General features: G+C 45.1%; 1 protein-coding gene across 1 annotated transcript in view; it reads left to right on the forward strand.

The window, feature by feature from the left end:
• Positions 1–23,288, forward strand: part of LOC137369779 (piezo-type mechanosensitive ion channel component 2-like) — a 1,207,705-nt gene that overhangs the window by 879,572 nt on the left and 304,845 nt on the right. Inside the window, exon 16 of the mRNA XM_068031235.1 lies at positions 101–282. Within this exon, the coding sequence (XP_067887336.1) occupies positions 101–282 (182 nt within the window). The remainder of the gene's footprint in view (positions 1–100; positions 283–23,288) is intronic.

Below are 23,288 nucleotides of genomic sequence, written 5' to 3' on the forward strand. Positions count from 1 at the left end.
TTACCACCCAGGCAGTTACTGCCAAAAATCTAACCTTTGAGAACAGAAACTTGCTGTTTAAAAAATTGTCTAGTAACCCTGGTATTTTTGTTTCATATAGAAGATGGCCAACAGGGAAAGGAGATAATGAAAGTATTAGGAAGCCTGGTGATGGGAATGTTTGTCAAGTATTGGATTTACATCTGTGGTGGAATGTTTTTCTTCGTCAGTTTTGAGGGGAAGATTGTTATGTACAAGATTATCTACATGATGCTGTTTCTATTCTGCGTTGCTTTATATCAGGTACATATTTCTGGTAGCTTAATGGTCCTACCACATCTTGTATAAAATGTAAAACTGCATACATCGAACAAGTGAGATTCCTCAGCTATGGTACTTTCAATTGTTCTCTTCTTTGGTCAATAATATCTAACTTTTAATCAGTAAATGATAGTTGTCGCCCAAAAGATCATTCATCCTGACTCTTTTATACATGCAATTTTCTAGTTAAAATAATTTACACACTATGTTATTGTTCTAATTCAATTGAGAAATTATTACATCTGGTATTAAGTTGCACCTTGATCCACGGTTTTATTTCCTCCAAATTTAAGATAGTAACATATATGTGATAGATCTGGGTGTCTGTCCTGTACCAGATCATAAAGATCTCTATATTATCATTTTTTTGTGTGGTTTTTTAGTTGGCTAGGTACCAGAGCATCTTAAAATGGTTTTGGTTACTACTAGCCTGAAAAAAGTTTAGTCTTTCTTTTTGTATATGTATGACTTAACATCATCTAATCTACAGGTATCCCACTGAAATTTGAGTCAGGAATTTGCTCTTGACTGAAAATGTTTGATTACCCCCAATAATTGTTGAACTTTACTGATCAAGCCAAGGATGCTGCAGATTAATAACCAGTTAATTGGTAGTTTCCCATTCGATGCATTTCGTCATTCTACACCAAGCTATTTGTATTACTTTACAAATGTTAAAAGATACTAAGCCCATCCAGAACTAATTAGTATTGATCAACAAGGCTGCTATTGCCTACAGTTACAGTCTGTTTCTTGCCCGGTGAAATTATTATTGATAATAAATACAGAAAATGCTGGATATACTCAGCAGGTCAGGCATCATCTGTGGAGAGAGAAACAGACTTAATGGCTGGAATTTTACGTTCGGCTGGAGGTCCCATCCACCAGCCAAAAATTCGGGGGTGAGCCCACCTCCATCGGGCCTGGAAGCCACGCTATGATTTTACATGGCCCAGGCCCTTAATTGGTCTCGGTGGGACTTCCGCCCCTCTGAGGCAGGAATGAAGTTAAATGTGTGGGCCCTCGCCGGGGACAATCAGCCAGGCCCCGGCGAGGCAAAGGGGGTTGGTTGGGGGAGGGGAGGAACATAGTATAGTGGGGTCAGCTTGTGCCGTGGGTGGGGGCCCTCTGTGAGGCACAGGGTGCCCAATCGGAAAGGCACCCCTGCAGTCCGCAAGGAGGCCGCCAGATTTTACTGAGTGGCCTCCTGGGGATACTGAGCCACATGGCTGCCGCTGATAATATACTAGTGGCAGCGGGAGGAGGCCCTTAAGTTGCAGTTAATTGGCCATTTAAGGGCCTTAATTGGCCTCGGGCAGGTGGGCCGCTTCTTGCTGCCACAGCTGCTTATAAAATTGCAATAGTGACGGGAGGGTGACAGGAATGGCACCCCCCCCGCCTCCCACTCAATTTTCCATGCCCCCCCCACCCCCGCTCCTGCTGGAGCCATAAAATTCCAGCAGTGTTTCAGGTCGATGACTGTTCATCAAAGTTGGGAAAAGTTAGAAATGTAATAGATAGAGCAAGTGAAAGGGGGAGGGTGGGAAAAAGAACAAAGGGGATGGTCCATGATAGGGTGGAATACAGGAGAAATTAAATGACAAAAGAATTGTTTGTGAAAGGCCAAATGGAGTGGGAATGGAACAATGTGTCTAGAGGTGGTGTAAATGGCAGAATAATGAACAGCTACCGTCGGAAAGAAAAAAACAAGAGTAAAACCAAAACCAGCAAAGAAAAAGGCAACAAAATGGGGCAGAGGTTATGGTCCAAAATTGTTGAACTCAGTGTTGGATCTGGAAGGCTGTAAAGTGCCTAATTGAAAGATAAGGTGCTGTTCCTCAAGCTTACGTAGAGCTTCTTTGGAACACTGCAGGAGACTGAGGACAGAGAGGTCAGCATGAGAGTGAGGTGGAGAATTAAAATGACAGGTGAGCAGAAGCTCGGGGTCATGCTTGTGAACTGAATGAAAGAGTAGTATTGTACTGGAAGTATTGTAAACTGTGAGGAGGATAGTGATAAACTTCAAGACGACATAGACAGGCTGGTGGAATGGGCTGACAAATAACAGGTGAAGTTTAATGCAGAGAAATATGAGATGATTCATTTTGGTAAGAAGAATGAGGAAAGGCAATGTAAAATAATGGGTGCAATTCTAAAGGGGGTGCAGAAGCAGAGACATCTGGGCGTGTATCTACACAAATCATTGAAGGTGCCAGGGCAAGTTGAGAAAGTAGTTAACAAAGTGTATGGGATCCTGGGCTTTATAAATAGGGGCATAGAGCATAAAGCAATGAGGTTAGGATAAACCTGTAGAAAGCACTGGGTCAGGCTCAATTGGAGTATTGTGTGCAATTCTGGGCCCCACTCTTTCGGAAGGATGTTAAGGCATTAGAGAGGTTGCAGAAAAGATTCACAAGAATGGTTCCAGGGATGAGGAACTTCAGTTACGTGGATAGATTGGAGAAGCTGGGGCTGTTCTCCTTGGAGAAGATTAAGAGGCGATTTGATAGAGGTGTTCAAAATCATGAGGGGCCTGGACAGAGTAGAAAGGGAGAAACTACTCCTGTTGGTGGAAGAATTGAGAACCAGAGGACACCGATTTAAGGTGATTGGAAAAAAGCAACAGTGACGTGAGGAAAAATGTATTGACGCAGTGAGTGGTTAGGGTAAGAAATGCACTGCCTGAGAGCGTGGTGCAGGCAGATGCATTCGAGGACTTCAAAAGAGATTAATTCTGTTCAGATAATTATCTGATAGAAAGAATTTGCAGGGCTATGGGGAAAAGGAGGAAGAGTGGAACGAGGTGAGTTGCTCTTGTGGAGAACTGGCATGGACACGCCAGGTCAAATGGCCTCCTTCTGTGCTGTAACCATTCTATGATTCTATGCCTTTTGATCTTTTCCCCACCCTTCCCCCTTTCACTTGCTTTAAACCTATTATATTTCTCACTTTCTCCTGTTCTGTTGAAAAGTCATCGAGCTGAAATGTTAACTCTGTTACTCTTCCCACAGATGCTGTCTACCTGCTGAGTATTTCCAGCATTTTCTGTTCTTAGTTCAGATTTTCAGCACCCTCCCGCTGTATTTTGCTTTTAGATCAACATTGATGTCTTGATTAATTGTGAATGATACCTATTTATCTTGCTTTGTGCCAACTTGGACACTAAAAGGAGAGAAGTATAGCCATGACTCTCGCCCCATATTCTTCAGGTTTATATTTAGCTGTGCAGCTATTTGGGTTGTGACTTATAAGGGCTCCCTGGGGTTAGCTTCTCATTGAAAGCCTTAAATCATTGACTCTTCATTAACAGATGTGTTATAAAATGGCGAACTTTTATAGTTTTGAACATTTGTATAAAGTTGCGAGCTGTCATAATCTATCTAATCTGTTTTTGATTCTGTATAATTTGACTTCTTAATGATCTTCTTTCATCATTTGAAGCTTGAGCTACATTATCTGGCAATGTTGTATTTTTCAAATGGTTTACAGTGGTAAGGAAATTGTTAAAATATGCTTCTTGTACAGCCTGTGCCATGTCCAGTACTTACCTCAGAGATGAACAGCCTACGTAGTTGGGCTGGCAAAACACTATCCCATAAATAAAAGCAAAATACTGCAGATGCTCACAGACCTGAAATGATAACTCTGCTTCTCTCTCCACAGATGCTACCTAACCTGCTGAGTATTTCCAGCACTTTCTGTTTTTATTCATGGCACACTATCCCAGTTACTTTGTATATAAGATCACAACTTTACTGTGATTGACTGCAACAGTAACAACTTATATTTATACAGCACCTTTAACGTATTCAAACATCCCAGGTGCTTCACAGGACATTAAAACAAAATATGACACCAAGCCACATAAGGAAATATTAGGTCAGATGACCAAAAGCTGGGTCAAAGAGGTATGCTTTAAGCCGTGCCTTAAAGAAGGAAAGTGAGGTAGAGAGGAGAGAGGCATAGAGAGAGAATTCCAGAGCTTAGAACCTAGGTAAGTGAAGGCACAGCTACCAATGACGGAGCGATTAAAATCGGAGATGCTCAAGGAGCCGGAATTAGATGAGCACAGATATCTCGGAAGGTTGTGCAGCTGGAGGAGATTACAGAGATAGGGAGGGGCAAAGCCATGGAGGAATTTGAAAGCAAACCTGAGAATTTTAAGATCAAGCCGTTGCTTGACCGGGAGCCAATGAGGTCAGTAAGCACAGGGGTCATAGAGTCATAGAGTGATACAGCACAGAAACAGGCCTTTCGGCCCATCGTGTCTGTGCCAGCCATCAAGCACCTATCTATTCTAATCCCATTTTCCAGCACTTGGCCCATTGCCTTGTATGCTATGGTGTTTCAAGTGCTCATCTAAATACTTCTTAAATGTTGTGGGGGTTCCTGCCTCTACCACCCTTTCAGGCAGTGTTCCAGATTCCAACCACCCTCTGGGTGAAAAAAGTTTCCTCAAATCCACTCTAAACCTCCTGCCCCTTACTTTAAATCTATGCCCCCTGGTTATTGACACCTCTGCTAAAGGGAAAAAGTTTCTTCCTATCTACCCTATCTATGCCCCTCATATTGTATACCTCAATCAGGTCCCTCCTCAGCATTCTCTGCTCTAAGAAAAACAACCCTAGCCTATCCAGTCTCTCTTCATAGCTGAAATGCTCCAGCCCAGACGAATATCGTCTGCACCTTCTCTAGTGCAGTCACATCCTTCCTTTAGTGTGGTGGCCAGAACTGTGACACAGTACTCCAGCTGCAGCCAAACTAGCATTTTATACAGCTCCATCATAACCTCCCTGCTCTTATATTCGATACCTCGGCTAATAAAGGCAAGTATCTCATATGCCTTCCCAACCACCTTATCTACCTGTGCTGCTGCCTTCAGTGATCTATGGACAATTACACCAAGATCCCTCTGACCCTCTGTACTTCCTAGGGTTCTACCACCCATTGTATATTCCCTTGCCTTGTTAGTCCTCCCAAAATGCATCGCCTCATACTTCTCAGGATTAAATTCCATTTGCCACTGCTCTGCCCATCTTACCAGCCCATCTATATTGTCCTGCAATCTGAGGCTTTCCTCCTCACTATCTACGACACCACCAATTTTCCTGTCATCTGCAAACTTACTGATCATACCTCCTATATTCACGACTACTACTAATGTCCACTATAAACAGCAAGGGTCCCAGCACCGATCCCTGTGGTACACCACTGGTCACAGGCTTCCAATCGCAAAAACAACCCTCACCATCACCCTCTGCCTCCTGTCACTAAGCCAATTTTGGATCCAATTTGCCAAATTGCCCTGGATCCCATGGGCTCTTACCTTCTTAACCAATCTCCCATGCGGGACCTTATCAAAAGCCTTACTGAAGTCCAGTAGACTACATCAACTGCTTTACCCTCATCCACACATCTAGTCACCTCCTCGAAAAATTCAATCAAGTTAGTTAGACATGATCTCCCCCTGACAAAGCCATGCTGACTATTCTTGACTAATCCCTGCCTCTCCAAGTAGAGATTAATCCTATCCCTCAGAATTTTTTCCAATAGTTTCCCTACCACTGATGTTAGACTCACTGGCCTGTAATTAACTGGATTATCCCTGCTACCCTTCTTGAATAATGGTACAGCATTCGCTGTCCTCCAGTCCTCTGACATCTCTCCTGTGGCCAGCGAGGATTTGAAAATTTGTGTTAGAGCCCCTGCTATCTCCTTCCTTGCCTCACATAACAGCCTGGGATACATCTCATCTGTGCCTGGGGCTTTTAAGCCCGCTAAAATTGCTAATGTCTCCTCCCTTTCAATGCTAATTTGTTCGAGTATATCACAATCCCCCTCCCTGATCGCTTCACCTGCATCGTCCTTCTCCATAGTGTACACAGACGAAAAGTAATCATTTAAAACCTCACCTATGTCCTCCGGCACCACACACAGATTGCCACATTGGTCCCTAATGGGTCCTACTCTTTCCCTGGTTATCCTCTTGCCCTTAATATAGTTATGAAGCACCTTTATCTTGCCCGCCAGTGTTTTTTCATGTCCCCTCTTCATTCTCCTAATTACTTTTTTAAATACCCCCCTACACTTTCTATACTCCTCTAGGACCTCCGCTGTTTTCAGCCCTCTGAATCTGCCATAAGCCTCCTTTTTTTCCTTATTCAATCCTCTATACCCCTTGACATGCAGGGTTCCCTGGACTTGTTGGTCCTACCCTTCACCTTTACGGGAACATGATAGCCCTGAACTCTCACTATTTCCTTTTTGAATGACTCCCACTGGTCTGATGTAGACTTTCTTACAAGTAGCTGCTCCCCAGTCCATTTTGGCCAGATCCTGTTTTATCATATTGAAATTGGCCTTCCCCCAACTCAGTACCTTTATTTCCGGTCCATCTTTGTCCTTTTCCATAACTGCCTTAAATCTTACAGAGTTATGGTCACTATCCCCGAAATGCTCCCCCACTGACACTTCTACCACTTGGTCCAGCTTCATTCCCTTGGATTAGCTCCAGTAACGTACCTTCTCTTGTAGGACTTTCTACGTGCTGGCTCAAGAAGCTGTCCTGGATGCATTTTAAGAATTCCGCCCCCTTTAAGCCTTTTGCACTAAGACTATCCCAGTTAATATTGGGGAAGTTGAAATCCCCAACTATTATTACCCTATTATTTTTACGCCTCTCTGAGATTTGCCTATATATCTGCTCCTCTATCTCTCCCTGACTATTTGGAGGCCTGTAGTACACTCCCAGCCAAGTGATTGCCCCCTTTTCGTTTTTAAGTTCTACCCATATGGCCTCATTTGAGGAACCTTCTAAGATATCATCCCTCCTTACTGCAGTAATTGACTCCTTCATCAATAGTGCAATGCCCCCCTCCCCCCACTCCCCGTCACGCCTGAAGATTCTATTTCCTGGAATATTGAGCTGCCAGTCCTGCTGTTCCCTCACCATGTCTCTGTGATAGCAATAATATCATATTCACATGTGTTAATCAATACCCTCAATTCATCTGCCTTATTGGTAAGACGCCTTGCGTTAAAATAGATGCAATTCAGCCTTGCATTATTCGCTTGTGCCTTAACAAGTCTATATTTGTTCTGCCTTCCAGACTGACTTAATTTCTCTTCTATATTTGGCTGTGCATCACCCCCGACTGTACCTCCACTCTGTATCCCATCCCCCTGCCAAATTAGTTTAAACCCCCCACAACAGCACTAGCAAACCTCCCAGCAAGGATGTTGGTCCCATTCCGGTTCAGGTGCAACCCGTCCAACTTGTACAGGTCCCACCTTCGCCAGAAACAGACCCAGTGATCCAGGAAACTAAAGCCCTCCCTCCTGCACCACCTCCTTAGCCATGCATTCATCTGCTTTATCCTCCTATTCCTGTATCACTAGGACGTGGCACTGCGAGTAATCCAGAGATTACAGACTTTGAGGTCCTGCTTTTTAATCTGCTACCTAGCTCCCTAATTCTTGTTGCAGGACCTCATCCCTCTATCTACCTATGTCTTTGGTACCAATGTGAACCATGACCTCTGACTGTTCACCCTCCCCCTTCAGTATGTCCTGCAGCCGCTCTGTGACATCCTTGACCCGAGGACCAGGGAGGCAACATACCATCCTGGAGTCACGTTTGCGGCCACAGAAATGCCTATCTGTACCCCTTACAATAGAATCCCCTATCACTATAGCTCTCCCACTCTTTTTCCACCCCTCCTGTGCAGCTGAGTCACCCGTGGTGCCACAGACTTGGCTCTTGCTGCATTCCCCTGAGAAGCTATCTCCCCCAACAGTATTCGAAGCGGAATATCTGTTAGAGAGGAAGGTGGACCCCGGGGACTCCTGCAGTTCCTGCCTAGTTCTTCTACTCTGCCTGGCGGTCATCCATTTCCTTTCTGCCTGAGCAGTTTTTACCTGCGGTTTGACCACCTCCCTGTACAAGCTATCCACGATGATCTCAGCCTCATGGATGCTCCACAGTGTCCCCAGCCGCCGCTCCAGATCCGAAATGCGAATTTCGAGTAGCTACAGCTGGAGACACTTCCTGCACACGTGTTCGCCCTAGGTGATATGTGAACGGGACTTGGTGCGAGTTAATACATGGGCAGCAAAGTTTTGGATGATCTCAATTTTATGGAGGGTAGAATGTAGGAGACCAGCCTGGAGTGCATTGCAAGAGTCAAGCCTGGAGGTAACGAAGGCATGAATGAGTGTTTTAACAGCAGATGAGCTGAAATAGGGGTGAAGTTGTGCGATGTTAAGGAGGTGGAAATAGGCAGTCTTAGTGATGGTGTAAATATGTGGTCGGAATTTCAGCTTGGGGTCAAAAATGACACAAGGTTGCAAATAGTCTGGTTTAGTCTGTGAATGTTGTTATGGAGAGGGATGGAGTTGGGAGCTTAGGGAACAGAGTTCAGAGCGGGGACCGAAGACAATATTTTTTATTTATTTATTTATTTTTATTTAGAGATACAGCACTGAAACAGGCCCTTCGGCCCACCGGGTCTGTGCCAACCAACAACCACCCATATACTGACCCCACAGTAATCCCATATGCCCTACCACCTACCTACACTAGGGGCAATTTATAACAGCCAATTTACCTATCACCTGCAATTCTTCTGGATGTGGGAGGAAACCAGAGCACCCGGAGGAAACCCACGCAGACACAGGGAAAACTTGCAAACTCCACACAGACAGTACCCAGAATTGAACCCGGGTCCCTAGAGCTGTGAGGCTGCGGTGCTAACCACTGCGCCACCCTAAATAGCTTCAGTCTTCCCAATATTTAATTGGAGGAAATTTCTGCTCATCCAGTATTGGATGTTGGATAAGCAGTCTGATAATATAGCCACAGTGGAGGATTCAAGAGAGATGGTGATGAAGTAGAGCTGGGTATTATCAGCGTACATATGAAAACTAACGCTGTGCTTTTGGATGATGTCACCGAGGGGCAGCATGTAGATGAGAAATGGGAGACAGCCAAGGATAGAGCCTTGGGGGACACCAAATGTAACAATCAGGAGCAGGAAGAGAAGCCATTGCAAGTGACACTCTGGATAAATTAGATAGATAAGAATGGAACCAGCTGAGACCAGTCCCACCCAGCTGGGCAAAAGTGGAGAGGCTTTGAAGGAGGATGGTGTAGTCAGTGGTCTCAAAAGCTGCAGGCAAATCGAGAAGGATGAGGAGGGATAATTTAGCTTTTAGTTCTTATAAGGTGTAGGCTTGCCTTTACAAATTGATTTTTGAATTTCCAACTATATCTATTTCTAGTACAATATGTATTTATTTAAGTAATAGTTATCAACTTTCTATACTGCACAAGGGAATTTAATCTAGATGAGTTAACCAGGCAAGGCCTTCAATTGCCCTGCTGTTCTCAATTTTCAAAACCGTGCACGTGGAATTCATTATTTTCTACTGTATTTGGAAATTTATTGATGAGTTCAGTAATTTATTAATTTTTTTTCAATGAAGGTACTTTCTGTGGCTTCTGATATTCTAAAGTGGGTGATTGAGTGACTTCATGTCTTTTTGTAGACTTTCTCATGAAGGCAACCTCAATTAGGGCTGGTTTACTTCATTCAAATTTGAATGTATACAGTGCTTACATAATAAAAATATTAAGATGAAATTGAGCTGGGAGGCGGCAGATACGCTGCAATATTTCCTCTAAGCTGCGCAATTGCGCAGCAACTCAAAGGTTCCTGCAGGGGCCAAGCACAAGTTGGCCCCTTTAAGTTACTCTGCGGGCAACGTCGCAGGATAAAATTTAAAGGGGCCACGCACTTAAACAAATCACCCAAGCACCCAAAAAAACAGTAGAGGGTACGTTGGTGGGATGCCCATTAAACACCAGGATCAATTTTCCTTTTAATTAATCAGGCAGGGTATATAATGAGCATCTGATTTACTACCGCCCGTTTTGCACCTTCACGCTTGTTCAATTTCACCCCATTGTATTTTCAAAAAATCATAGAATGGTTACAGCACAGAAGGAAGCCATTTGACCTGTCGTATCCCTGCCAGTTCTCTCCAAGACCAACAATATATTTCCAAGTCAGGATGGTGTGCGGCTTGGAGAGGAACTTGCAGATAGTGGTGTTCTCAGACGTTTGCCATTGTCTTTCTCGGTGGTAGAGGTCATGGGTTTGGAAGGTGTTATTACATACGAACATACGAATTAGGAGCAGGAGTAGGCTACTCGGCCCTTCGAGCCTGCTCCGCCATTCAATAAGTTCATGGCTGAACTGATTACTCCACATTTCCACCTAGCCCCGATAACCTTCCACCCCCTTGCTTATCAAGAATCTATCTACCTCTGCCTTAAAAATATTCAAAGACTCTGCTTCCACCACCTTTTGAGGAAGAGAATTCCAAAGACTCACGACCCTCTGAGAGAAAAAAATTCTCCTTATCTCTGTGTTAAATGGGTGATCACTTATTTTTAAACAGTGACCCCAAGTTCTAAATTCTCCCACAAGGGGAAACATCCTTTCCACATCCACCTCAGGACCCCTCAGGATCTTTTTTTTTTAGAATATTACAGCGTAGTACAGGCCCTTCGGCCCTCGATGTTGCGCCGACCTGTGAAACCATCTGACCTACACTATTCCATTTTCATCCATATGTCTATCCAATGACCACTTAAATGCCCTTAAAGTTGCCCTTAAAACTGTTGCAGGCAGGGCGTTCCACGCCCCTACTACTCTCTGAGTAAAGAAACTACCTCTGACATCTGTCCTACATCTATCACCCCTCAACTTAAAGCTATGTCCCCTCGTGTTTGCCATCACCATCCGAGGAAAAAGACTCTCACTATCCACCCTATCTAACCCTCTGATTATCTTATATGTCTCTACTAAGTCACCTCTCCTCCTCCTTCTCTCCAACGAAAACAACCTCAAGTCCCTCAGCCTTTCTTCATAAGACCTTCCCTCCATACCAGGCAACATCCTAGTAAATCTCCTCTGCACCCTTTCCAAAGCTTCCACATCCTTCCTATAATGCGGTGACCAGAACTGCACGCAATACTCCAGGTGCGGTCTCACCAGAGTTTTGTACAGCTGCAGCATGACCTCGTGGCTCCGAAACTCGATCCCCCTACTAATAAAAGCTAACACACCATATGTCTTCTTAACAGCCCTATTAACCTGGGTAGCAACTTTCAGGGATTTATGCACCTGGACACCAAGATCTCTCTATTCATCTACACTACCAAGAATCTTCCCATTAGCCCAGTACTCTGCATTCCTGTTACTCCTTCCAAAGTGAATCACCGCATTAAATTTTCCGCATTAAACTCCATTTGCCATCTCTCAGCCCAGCTCTGCAGCCTATCTATGTCCCTCTGTACCCTACAACATCCTTCGGCACTATCCACAACTCCACCGACCTTCGTGTCATCCGCAAATTTACTAACCCACCCTTCTACACCCTCTTCCAGGTCATTTATAAAAATGACAAACAGCAGTGGCCCCAAAACAGATCCTTGCGGTACACCACTAGTAACTAAACTCCAGGATGAACATTTGCCATCAACCACCACCCTCTGTCTTCTTTCAGCTAGCCAATTTCTGATCCAAAGCTCTAAATCACCTTCAACCCCATACTTCCGTATTTTCTGCAATAGCCTACCGTGGGGAACCTTATCAAATGCCTTACTGAAATCCATATACACCACATCCACTGCTTTACCCTCATCCACCTGTTTGGTCACCTTCTCGAAAAACTCAATAAGGTTTGTGAGGCACGACCTACCCTTCACAAAACCGTGCTGACTATCGCTAATGAACTTATTCTTTTCAAGATGATTATAAATCCTGTCTCTTATAACCTTTTCCAACATTTTACCCACAACCGAAGTAAGGCTCACAGGTCTATAATTACCAGGGCTGTCTCTACTCCCCTTATTGAACAAGGGGACAACATTTGCTATCCTCCAGTCTTCCGGCACTATTCCTGTCGACAATGACGACATAAAGATCAAGGACAAAGGCTCTGCAATCTCCTCCCTGGCTTCCCAGAGAATCCTAGGATAAATCCCATCTGGCCCAGGGGACTTATCTATTTTCACACTTTCCAAAATTGCTAACACCTCCTCCTTGTGAACCTCAATCCCATCTAGCCTAGTAGTCTGAATCTCAGTATTCTCCTCGACAACATTTTCTTTCTCTACTGTAAATACTGACGAAAAATATTCATTTAACGCTTCCCCTATCTCCTCTGATTCCACACACAACTTCCCACTACTATCCTTGAATGGCCCTAATCTAACTCTCGTCTTTCTTATATTCCTGATATACCTATAGAAAGCCTTAGGGTTTTCCCTGATCCTATCCGCCAATGACTTCTCGTGTCCTCTCCTTGCTCTTCTTAGCTCTCCCTTTAGATCCTTCCTGGCTAGCTTGTAACTCTCAAGCGCCCTAACTGAGCCCTCACGTCTGATCCTAACATAAGCCTCCTTCTTCCTTTTGACAAGCGCTTCAACTTCTGTAGTAAACCACGGCTCCCTCGCTCGACAACATCCTCCCTGCCTGACAGGTACATACTTATCAAGGACACGCAGCAGCTGTTCCTTGAATAAGCTCCACATTTCGATTGTGCCCATCCCCTGCAGTTTCCTTCCCCATCCTACGCATCCTAAATCTTGCCTAATCGCATCATAATTTCCTTTCCCCCGGCTATAATTCTTGCCCTGCGGTATATACCTGTCCCTGCCCATCGCTAAGGTAAACCTAACCGAATTGTGATCACTATCACCAAAGTGCTCACCAACTTCTAAATCTAACACCTGGCCGGGTTCATTACCCAGTACCAAATCCAATGTGGCATCGCCCCTGGTTGGCCTGTCTACATACTGTGTCAGAAAACCCTCCTGCACACACTGGACAAAAACTGACCCATCTAAAGTACTCGAACTATAGTATTTCCAGTCAATATTTGGAAAGTTAAAGTCCCCCATAACAACTACCCTGTTACTCTCGCCCCTGTCGAGAATCATCTTCGCTATCCTTTCCTCTACATCTCTGGAACTATTCGGAGGTCTATAGAAGACTCCCAACAGGGTGACCTCTCCTCTCCTGTTTCTAACCTCGACCCATACTACCTCAGTAGACGAGTCCTCAAACATCCTTTCTGCCGCTGTAATACTCTCCTTGATTAACAATGCCACACCCCCTCCTCTTTTACCATCTTCTGTGTTCTTACTGAAACATCTAAATACCGGAACCTGCAACATCCATTCCTGCCCCTGCTCTACCCATGTCTCCGAAATGGCCACTACATCGAGATCCCAGGTACCAACCCATGTTGCAAGCTCACCCACCTTATTTCGGATGCTCCTGGCATTGAAGTAGACTCACTTTAAACCAAGTTCTTGCTTGCTAGTGCCCTCTTGCGTCCTTGTAACCTTATCCCTGACCTCACTACTCTCAACATCCTGTACACTGGAACTACAATTTAGGTTCCCATACCCCTGCTGAATTAGTTTAAACCTCCCCGAAGAGCACTAGCAAATCTCCCCCCCAGGATATTGGTACCCCTCTGGTTCAGGTGAAGACCATCCTGTTTGTAGAGGTCCCACCTACCCCAGAAAGAGCCCCAATTATCTAGGAAACCAAAACCCTCCCTCCTACACCATCCCTGCAGCCACGTGTTCAACTCCTCTCTCTCCCTATTCCTCGTTTCACTATCACGTGGCACGGGCAACAACCCAGAGATAACAACTCTGTTTGTTCTCGCTCTAAGCTTCCACCCGAGCTCCCTGAATTTCTGCCTTAAATCCCCGTCTCTCTTTCTACCTATGTCGTTGGTGCCTATGTGGACCACGACTTGGGGCTGCTCCCCCTCCCCCTTAAGGATCCCAAAAACATCTTATATGTTTCAATCATGTCGCCTCTTACTCTTCCGAATTCCAGCCGATACAAGCCTAGCCTGTCTAATCTTTCATTGTAAGACACCCCGACCATTCCATATATTAGTCCAGTAAACATTCTCTACTGCCTCCAACACATTTACATCCTTCCTTAAAAAAGGAGACCAGTACTGTACACAGTATTCCAGATGTGGTCTCACCAATGCCCTACTTTGTATTCAATTCCCCTCGCGATATTAGCTTTCTATTGCTTTCCTGATTACGTGCTGTACCTGCATACTAATCTTTTGTGATTTATGCACTAGGACACCCAGGTCCCTCTGCATCTCAGAGCTCTGCAATCTCTCACCATTTAGATAATATGCTTTTTTATTCTTCCTGCCAAAGTGGACAATTTCCCACTTTCCCACATTATTCTTCTTTTGCCAGGTCTTTGTCCACTCGCTTAACCTATCTATATCCCTTTGTAGCCCTCTAGCCCTTTTATGTTCTCTTCACAAATTACTTTCCTACCTATCTTTGTGTAATCAGCAAATTTAGCAACCTTTCATTCGGTCCCTTCATCTAAGTCATTTATATAAATTGTAAAAATTTGAGGTCCCAGCACAGATCCCTGTGGCACACCACTCATTACTTCTTGCCAACCAGAAAATGACCCATTTATTCCTACTCTTTCCTATTAACTGTTTCCTATTAACTAGCCAATCTTCTATCCATGCCAATATGTTACACCCTACACCATGAGCTTTTATTTTCTGCAATAACCTTTGATGTGGCACCTTATCAAATGCTGGAAATTCTGGAAATCTAAGCACAATCTTCTTCTTTTTCTTTGGCCTCCTTGTCTCGAGAGACAATGGGTAAGTGCCTGGAGGTGTTCAGTGGTTTGTGGAGCAGCGCCTGGAGTGGCTATAAAGGCTAATTCTAGAGTGACAGACTCTTCCACAGGCGCTGCAGATAAAATTGGTTGTCTAGGCTGTTAGACCATTGGCTCTCCCCTTGCGCTTCTGTCTTTTTTCCTGCCAACTGCTAAGTCTCTTCGACTCGCGACTCTTTAGCTCCGCCTTTATGGCTGTCCGCCAGTTCTGGCGATCACTGGCAACTGACTCCCACGACTTGTGATCAATGTCGCAGGACTTCATGTCGCATTTGCAGACGCCCTTAAAGCGGAGACATGGACAGCCATTGGGTCTGATACCAGTGACGAGCTCGCTGTCCAATGTGTCCTTGAGGATCCTGCCATCTTCCATGCGGCTCACATGGCCAAGCCATCTCAAGCGCCACTGGCTCAGTAGGGTGTATATGCTGGGGATGTTGGCCGCCTCGAGGACTTCTGCGTTGATGATTCGGTCCTGCCACCTGATGCCAAGGATTCTCCAGAGGCAGCGAAGATGGAATGAGTTGAAACGTCGCTCTTGGCTGACATACGTTGTCCAGGCCTCGATGCCATAGAGCAAGGTACTGAGGACACAGGCTTGAGACACTCGGACTTTTGTGTTCCATGTCAGTGCGCCATTTTCCCACACTCTCTTGGCCAGTTTGGACATAGCAGCGGACGCCTTTCCGCTTGTTGATTTCTGCATTGAGAGACAGGTTATTGGTGATAGTTGAGCCTAGGTAGGTGAACTCTTGAACCGCTTCCAGAGTGTGGTCGCCGATATTGATGGATGGATCATTTCTGACGTCCTGCCCCATGATGTTCGTTTTCTTGAGGCTGATGGTTAAGCCAAATTTGTTGCAGGCAGCCACAATCCTGTCGATGAGTCTCTGCAGACACTCTTCTGTGTGGGATGTTAATGCAGCATCGTCAGCAAAGCAGAGTTCCCTGTTGAGGACCTTCCATACTTTGGTCTTCAATCTAAGACGGGCAAGGTTGAACAACCTGCCATCTGATCTTGTGCGGAGGAAAATTACTTCTTCTGAAGACTTGAACGCATGTGAGAGCAGCAGTGAGAAGAAGATCCCAATCAGTGTAGGTGCGAGAACACAGCCCTGTTTCACGCCACTCAGGATAGGAAAGAGGTCTGATGAGGCACCGCTATGCTGAATTGTGCCTTTCATATTGTCATGGAATGAAGTTATGATGCTTAGTAGCTTTGGTGGGCATCCGATCTTTACTAGTAGTCTGAAGAGACCACTTCTGCTGACGAGGTCAAAGGCTTTGGTGAGATCTATGAAAGCAACGTAGAGGGGCATCTTTTGTTCGCAGCATTTCTTCTGTAGCTAGCAAAGGGAGAACACCATGTCAATGGTGGATCGCTCTGATCGAAAGCCACACTGTGCCTCAGGGTAGACACGCTCAGCCACTTCTGCAGCCTGTTTAAAATGACTCGAGCGAAGACTTTCCCCACTATGCTGAGCAGGGAGATTCCACGGTAGTTGTTGCAGTCACCACGGTCACCCTTGTTCTTATAGAGGGTGATGATATTGGCATCGCGCATGTCCTGTGGTACTGCTCCCTCATCCCAGCACAGGCAAAGCAGTTCATGGAGTGCTGAAAGTCTAGCAGGCTTGGCACTCTTGATTATTTCAGGGGTAATGCCGTCCTTCCCAGGGGCTTTTCCACTGGAGTACAATACATCCACCGATTCCCCTTCATCCACAGCACATGTAACTGCCTCAAAGAACTCCAATAAATTGGTTAAACATGAATTCCCTTTCACAAAACCATGTTGACTGCCTGATTACCTTGAATTTTTCTTAGTGCCCTGCTATAACATCTTTAATAATAGCTTCTAACATTTTCCCTAAGACAGATGTTAAGCTAATTGGCCTGTAGTTTCCTGCTTTCTGTCTCCCTCTCTTTTTGAATAAAGGAGTTACATTCGCTATTTTCCAATCTAATAAAACCTTCCCCGAATCTAGGGAATTTTGGAAAATTAAAACTAACGCATCAACTATCTCACTTGCCACTTCTTTTAACAAGCTAGGATGAAGTCCATCAGGACCCGGGGATTTGTCAGCCTGCAGCTCCAACAATTTGTTGAGTACCACTTCCCTGGTGATTGTAATTTTCTTGAGTTCCTTCCTCCCTTCCATTTCCTGACTTACAGCTAATACTGGGATGTAACTTGTATTCTCAATAGTGAAGACTGATGCAAAATATCTGTTCAATTCATTATTAATTACCCAAACTCACTTTCTATAGGACCAACGCTCACTTGGTTAACTCTTTTCTCTTTTAAATATCTAGAGAAACTCTTACTATCTGTCTGGTTGAAGGAGGCGTGGTGAGTTGCTGCAGTGCATCGTGTATATGGTACATGCTGCTGCCACTCTGTATTGGTGGTGGAGGAAGTGAATATTTAATGTTGTGGATGAGGTACCAATCAAGCAGGCTGCTTGGTCTTGGATGGCGTCAAGCTTCCTGAATGTTGTTAGAGCCGTACTCATCTAGGCAAATGGAGAGTATTACATCACTCTCCTGACTTGTGCCTTTAAGATGTTGGACAGGCTTTGGGGAGTCAGGAGGTGGGTTACTTGCCACAGAATTCCCAGCCTCGGACCTATTCTTGTAGCTACAGTATTTATGTGGCTGCTTCAGTTCGGTTTTTGTTCAAAGGTAAATCTCAAGATGTTGCTTGTGGGGTATTCAGCGATGGTAATGCTGTTGCATGTCATGAGGAGATGGTTAGATTCTCTCTTCTTGGAGATTGTCGTTGCCTGGCACTTGTGTGGCGCTTGTGTTACTTGCCACGTATCAGCCCAAGCCTGAATATTGCCCAGGTCTTGCTGCATCGGGACATGGATGCTTCAGTAACTGAGGAGTTGCAAATTGTACTGAACATCGTGCAATCGTCAGCAAACATCCCCATTTCTGTTGGAGGGAAGGTCATTGATGAAGCAGCTGACGATGGTTGGGCTTAGGAAACTATGTTGAGGACTCCTGCAGCAATAACCTGGGGCTGAGATGATTGGCCTCCAACAACCACAACTATCTTCCTTCCTGCTAAGTATGATTCCAACTAGCGGAAGGTTTTTCCCCCGATTCCCATTGACTTCAATTTGGCTAGGGCTCCTTGATGCAACACTCAGTCAAATGCTGTCTTGATATCAAGGGCAAACACTCTCACCTCACCTCTTGACTTCAGCTCTTTTGTCCATGTTTGGAAAAAAGCTGTAATGAGGTCAAAAGCCAAGTGGCCCTGACGGAACTTAAACTGAGCATCAATGAGCAGGTTGTTGCAAGTGGTGCTTGTTAACACTGTTGGCAACACCCACCTTCACTTTGCTGATGATTAAGAGTCAACTGATGAGACAGTAATTGGCCGGATTGGATTTGTCCTGCTTTTTGTGGACAGGACATGCCTGAGCAATTTTCCACATAGTCGGGTAGATGCCAGTGTTTTAGCTGTACTAAAACAGCTTGGCTCCTGCACCCCTTTTAGTATTGTACCCTTAATTTTATATTGCCTCTTCTTGTTCTTCCTGCCAAAATGAATCACTTCACAGTTTTCTGCATTAAATTTCACCTGCCGCTTGTCCACCGATTCCACCAGCCTGTCTATGTCCCCCTGAAGTTTATCACTATCCTCCTCACAGTTCACAATACTTAGAAGTTTTGTGTCATCCGCAATTTTCAAATTGTGCCCTGTACACCCAAGTCGAGGTCATTAATATATATCAAGAAAAGCAGAGGCCCCAACATTGACCCTTGGGGAACCCCAGTATATACCTTCCTCCAGTCCAAAAAACAACTGTTTCTTGTCACTCACCCAATTTCATATCCATGCTGTTACTCTCCCTTTTATTCCAAGGGCTCTAACATTGCAGGTTCAATGAAGAGTGCAGGAAGGCATGCCAGCAGCAGCACCAGGAATACCTAAAAATGAGGTGTCAGCCTGGTGAAGCTACAACACAGGACCACTTGCATGCCAAACAGTGGAAGCAGCATGTGATAGACAGGGCTAAGTGATCCCACAGCCAACGGATCAGATCTAAACTCTGCAGTCCTGCCACATCGAGTCGTGAATGGTGGTGGATAATTAAACAACTAACTGGAGGAGGAGGTTCCACAGATATTCCCATCATCAATGATGGGGGAGCCCAACACAACAGTGCAAAAGACAAGGCTGAAGCATTTGTATCCATCTTCATCCAGAAGTGCCAAGTGGATGATCCATCTCGGCCTCCTCCTGAGGTCCCCAGCATCACAGATGCCAGTCTTCAGTCAATCCGATTCACTCACATGATTTCAAGAAACAGCTGAAGGCATTGGATACTGCAAAGGCTATGGGCCCTGACAACATTCCGGCAATAGTACTGAAGACTTGTGCTCCAGAACTAGCTGCGCCGCTTGCCAAGCTGTTCCAGTACAGCTACAACACTGGCATCCACCTGGCAATGTGGAAAATTGCCCAGGTATGTCCTGTACACAAAAAGCAGGACACATCCAATGTGGCTAATTACAACCCTATCAATCTACTCTCGATCATCAGGAAAGTGATGGAAGGGGTCGTCGACAGTGCGATCAAGCAGCACCTGCTCAGCAATAACTTGCTCACTGACACTTAGGTTGTGTTCCGCCAGGCCCACTCAACTCCTGACCTCATTATAACCTTCGTCCAAACATAAACAAAAGAGCTGAACACCAGAGGTGAGGTGAGAGTGACTGCCCTTGACATCAAGGCAGCATTTAACTGAGTATGGCATCAAGGAGTGGTAGCAAAACTGAAGTCAATGGGAATTGGGGAAAAATCTCCGCTGGTTGGAGCCATATCTAGCAGAAAGGAAGATGGTTGTAGTTGTTGGAGGTCAATCATCTCAGTTCCAGGACATCATTGCAGGTGTTCCTAGTGTCCTAGGCCCAACCATCTTCAGCTGCTTCATCAGTGACCGTCCCTCCATCATAAGGCCAGAAATGGGGATGGTCGCTAATGATTGCACAATGTTCAGCACCATTCGTGACTCATCAGAAAATGAAGCAGCCCATGTCCAGATGCAGCAAAGCTTGGACAACAGGCCAGGCTTGGGCTGATAAGTGGCAAGTAACATCGAGCCACACAAGTGCCAGGCAATGACCATCTCAAACAAGAGAGAATCTAACCATCTCCCCTCAATGTTCAATGGCATTGCCATCACTGAATCCCCCACTATCAACATCCTGGGTCAATCAACATTGACCAGAAACTGAACTGGGGCAGCCACATAAATACTGTGGCTACAAGAGCAGATTAGAGGCTGGGAATTCTGTGGTGAGTAACTCACCTCCTGACTCCCCAATCTCTGTCGACCATCTACAAGGCACATCTGGAGTATGATGGAATTCTCTCCACTTGCCAGGATCAGTGCAGCTCCAACAACACTCAAGAAGCTCAACACTATCCAGGACAAAGCAGCCATCTTGATTGGCACCCCATGCACCACCTTCAACATTCACTCCCTTTACCACCAATGCACAGCGGCAGCAGGGTGTACCATCTACAAGTTACACTGCAGCAACATACCAAGGCTCCTTCGACAGCACCTTCCAAAGCCGTGACCACTACCTCCTGGAAGGACAAGGGCAGCAGAGGCATGGGAACACAACCACCTGCAAGTTCCCCTCCAAGCCACACACCAAACCTACTTGGAACTATATCGCCATTCCTTCACTGTCACTGGGTCAAAATCCTGGAACTCCCTTCCTAACAGCACTGTGGGTGCACTTACACCCCAAGGACTGCAGAAGTTCAAGAAGGCAGCTCACCACCACCTTCTCAAGGGCAATTATAGATGGGCAATAAATGCTGGCATTGCTAGTGATGCCCACATCCTATGAACGAATGAAAATAAACAAGCATGTTCTGTGACATTTAATTAAATTGATTTTGGAAGTCCGTGTACATCACATTAACTGCATTACCCTCATCAACCCCCTCTGTTACCTTGTCAAGCAAGTTAGTTGAACACAATTTGTCGTTAATAAATCCTTGCTGGCTTCCCTTAATTAATGCACATTTGTCCAAGTGACTATTTATTTTGTCCTGTATTATCATTTCTAATAGTTTTCCCACCACTGGGCTTGTCTTACACCCTTTTTTTGAACAAGGGTGTAACATTTACAATTCTCCAGTCCTCTGGCACCACACCTGTATCTGAGGAGGATTGGAAGTTTATGGCCAGTACGTTTGCAATTTCCACCCTTACTTCCCTTTGTATCCTTGGATGCATCTCATCTGGTCCTGGTGACCTATCAGGTATAAGTACAACCAGCCTATCTAATACCTCTTCTATCAATTTTTAGCCCATCCAGTGACTCACCTGCCTCCTCATCATCTTCCCTGGTGAAGACAGATGCAAAGTACTCGTTTAATACCTCACCCATGGCCTTTTCCTCCGTGCGTAAATCCCTTTTAGGCCTAATTGGCCCCACTCCTCCTGTTACCATCTTTTTACTATTGGGCGATGGGACCACAGTTTAAATATTCAAAAGATTAGGGCGGCACAGTGGCGCAGTGGTTAGCACCGCAGCCTCACAGCTCCAGCGACCCAGGTTCAATTCTGGGTACTGCCTGTGTGGAGTTTGCAAGTTCTCCCTGTGTCTGCGTGGGTTTCCTCCGGGTGCTCCGGTTTCCTCCCACATGCCAAAGACTTGCTGGTTGATAGGTTAATTGGCCATTATAAATTGCTCCGAGTATAGGTAGGTGGTAGGGAAATATAGGGACAGGTGGGGATGTGGTAAGAATATGGAATTAGTATAGGATTAGTATAAATGGGTAGTTGATGGTCAGCACAGACTCGGTGGGCCAAAGGGCCTGTTTCAGTGCTGTATCTCTGAACTGAACTGAACATTAAAATGATTACGTTTATATAGACTTACCTGCAATCTTGAGGGCTGCAGCAGCTGGCACTCCCGTGCCTTCTGATCCCCGTCCGGGGAAACATGGCATGGGTAGGGGCGAGGAAGTAAGTGTGTCACTGTGGGGGAGCGGGGGAATGGGGTCAGATATACGTAATGGGTCTCGGAGATAGTGGAAAAGATTGAACCTTAAACTTTGTGCAGTTTGTGTGGGTAAGGCAAAGTCTGATATAATAGGTAAGTGTTTTGGGGCGGGGGGGGTGGGGAAGGGCAAATAGTTATTGTAATTGTTATTGGAGGGAATGGGAAAGGGGCGTTAGAAATATATTTATTTAACTTTTGGGGGTAGAACTTTAAAAATTTAAAGTGGGCAACAGGGCTGGCTGCCCGTTAAAAATAGCACCAGCGCCTGCGAGCAGGCAGCTGACACCATTGCCAGGGATGGACAGCCTGCCCCCTCCACAAGATTGGGAGTTGGGGGAGCAGGCTGCCCCCGCTACTTAAATAAGCCGCCGCGCTTGAGATTGCGCCAGCTCTTTGGCATGTTGCCAGTTTGCTGCCGGCTCTTAAAATCCATCCCTAAGGATCGCTGATTAAAATAAATTGTCAGTTTAATTCGACATTTACACGAGGAAAATTTTTTTACTAAATTGGAAGATACATAAATATGTGGGAACACAGGGTTTTCTGAGAAAATGGACAGAATTCAGGAGATCCGTAGGGACCTAAAAATTGCACAAATGAATTGCAGATGCTATCTAGTATTACAGTCTATTATAAAGGAAATGATAAATGTAGATTTAACAAGAGTAAAGATATTGGCCTAGATTTTCCACTCAATTTATGTCAACTTCACAGCATGAGCTGAAAGAAAAGGAATTCTCAGGAGCTGCTTTATTGGCTCTTTGCTTTCCCCTGCTACTTCCGGGATTTTTTGCCAAAAGCAATGGGTGACATATATAGTCCACCATAATGTAACAGTATGCAAATGATAGAATTACGTCATCGGATGTATTTTCTATCTATACGAATAGGGATGCTTTTTGTCCCTATTGGTGGAGGGTAGAGTTAGAAGTAAAAGCACCAGAAAACCAATGGAATTAATTGAAAGGTAATCAATCACATTCACTAAGCATCTTTTTTCCTATATTTAATTTATTTTTAAACTTATCCGGCATCTACTGTAACCTGCAGTAAGCCATTATCTTGCATCCCTCCTCCTAACTGGGCAGGTGATGCAAAATGCAGTGGTTTGACCACAGAAAATCAGCCAGTATCAGGACCACATCACTGTGACAAACAACAATGTGCTGGGATTCTGCAATA

This window comes from Heterodontus francisci, chromosome 5, assembly GCF_036365525.1.
Source record: "Heterodontus francisci isolate sHetFra1 chromosome 5, sHetFra1.hap1, whole genome shotgun sequence".
Taxonomy (NCBI): domain Eukaryota; kingdom Metazoa; phylum Chordata; class Chondrichthyes; order Heterodontiformes; family Heterodontidae; genus Heterodontus; species Heterodontus francisci.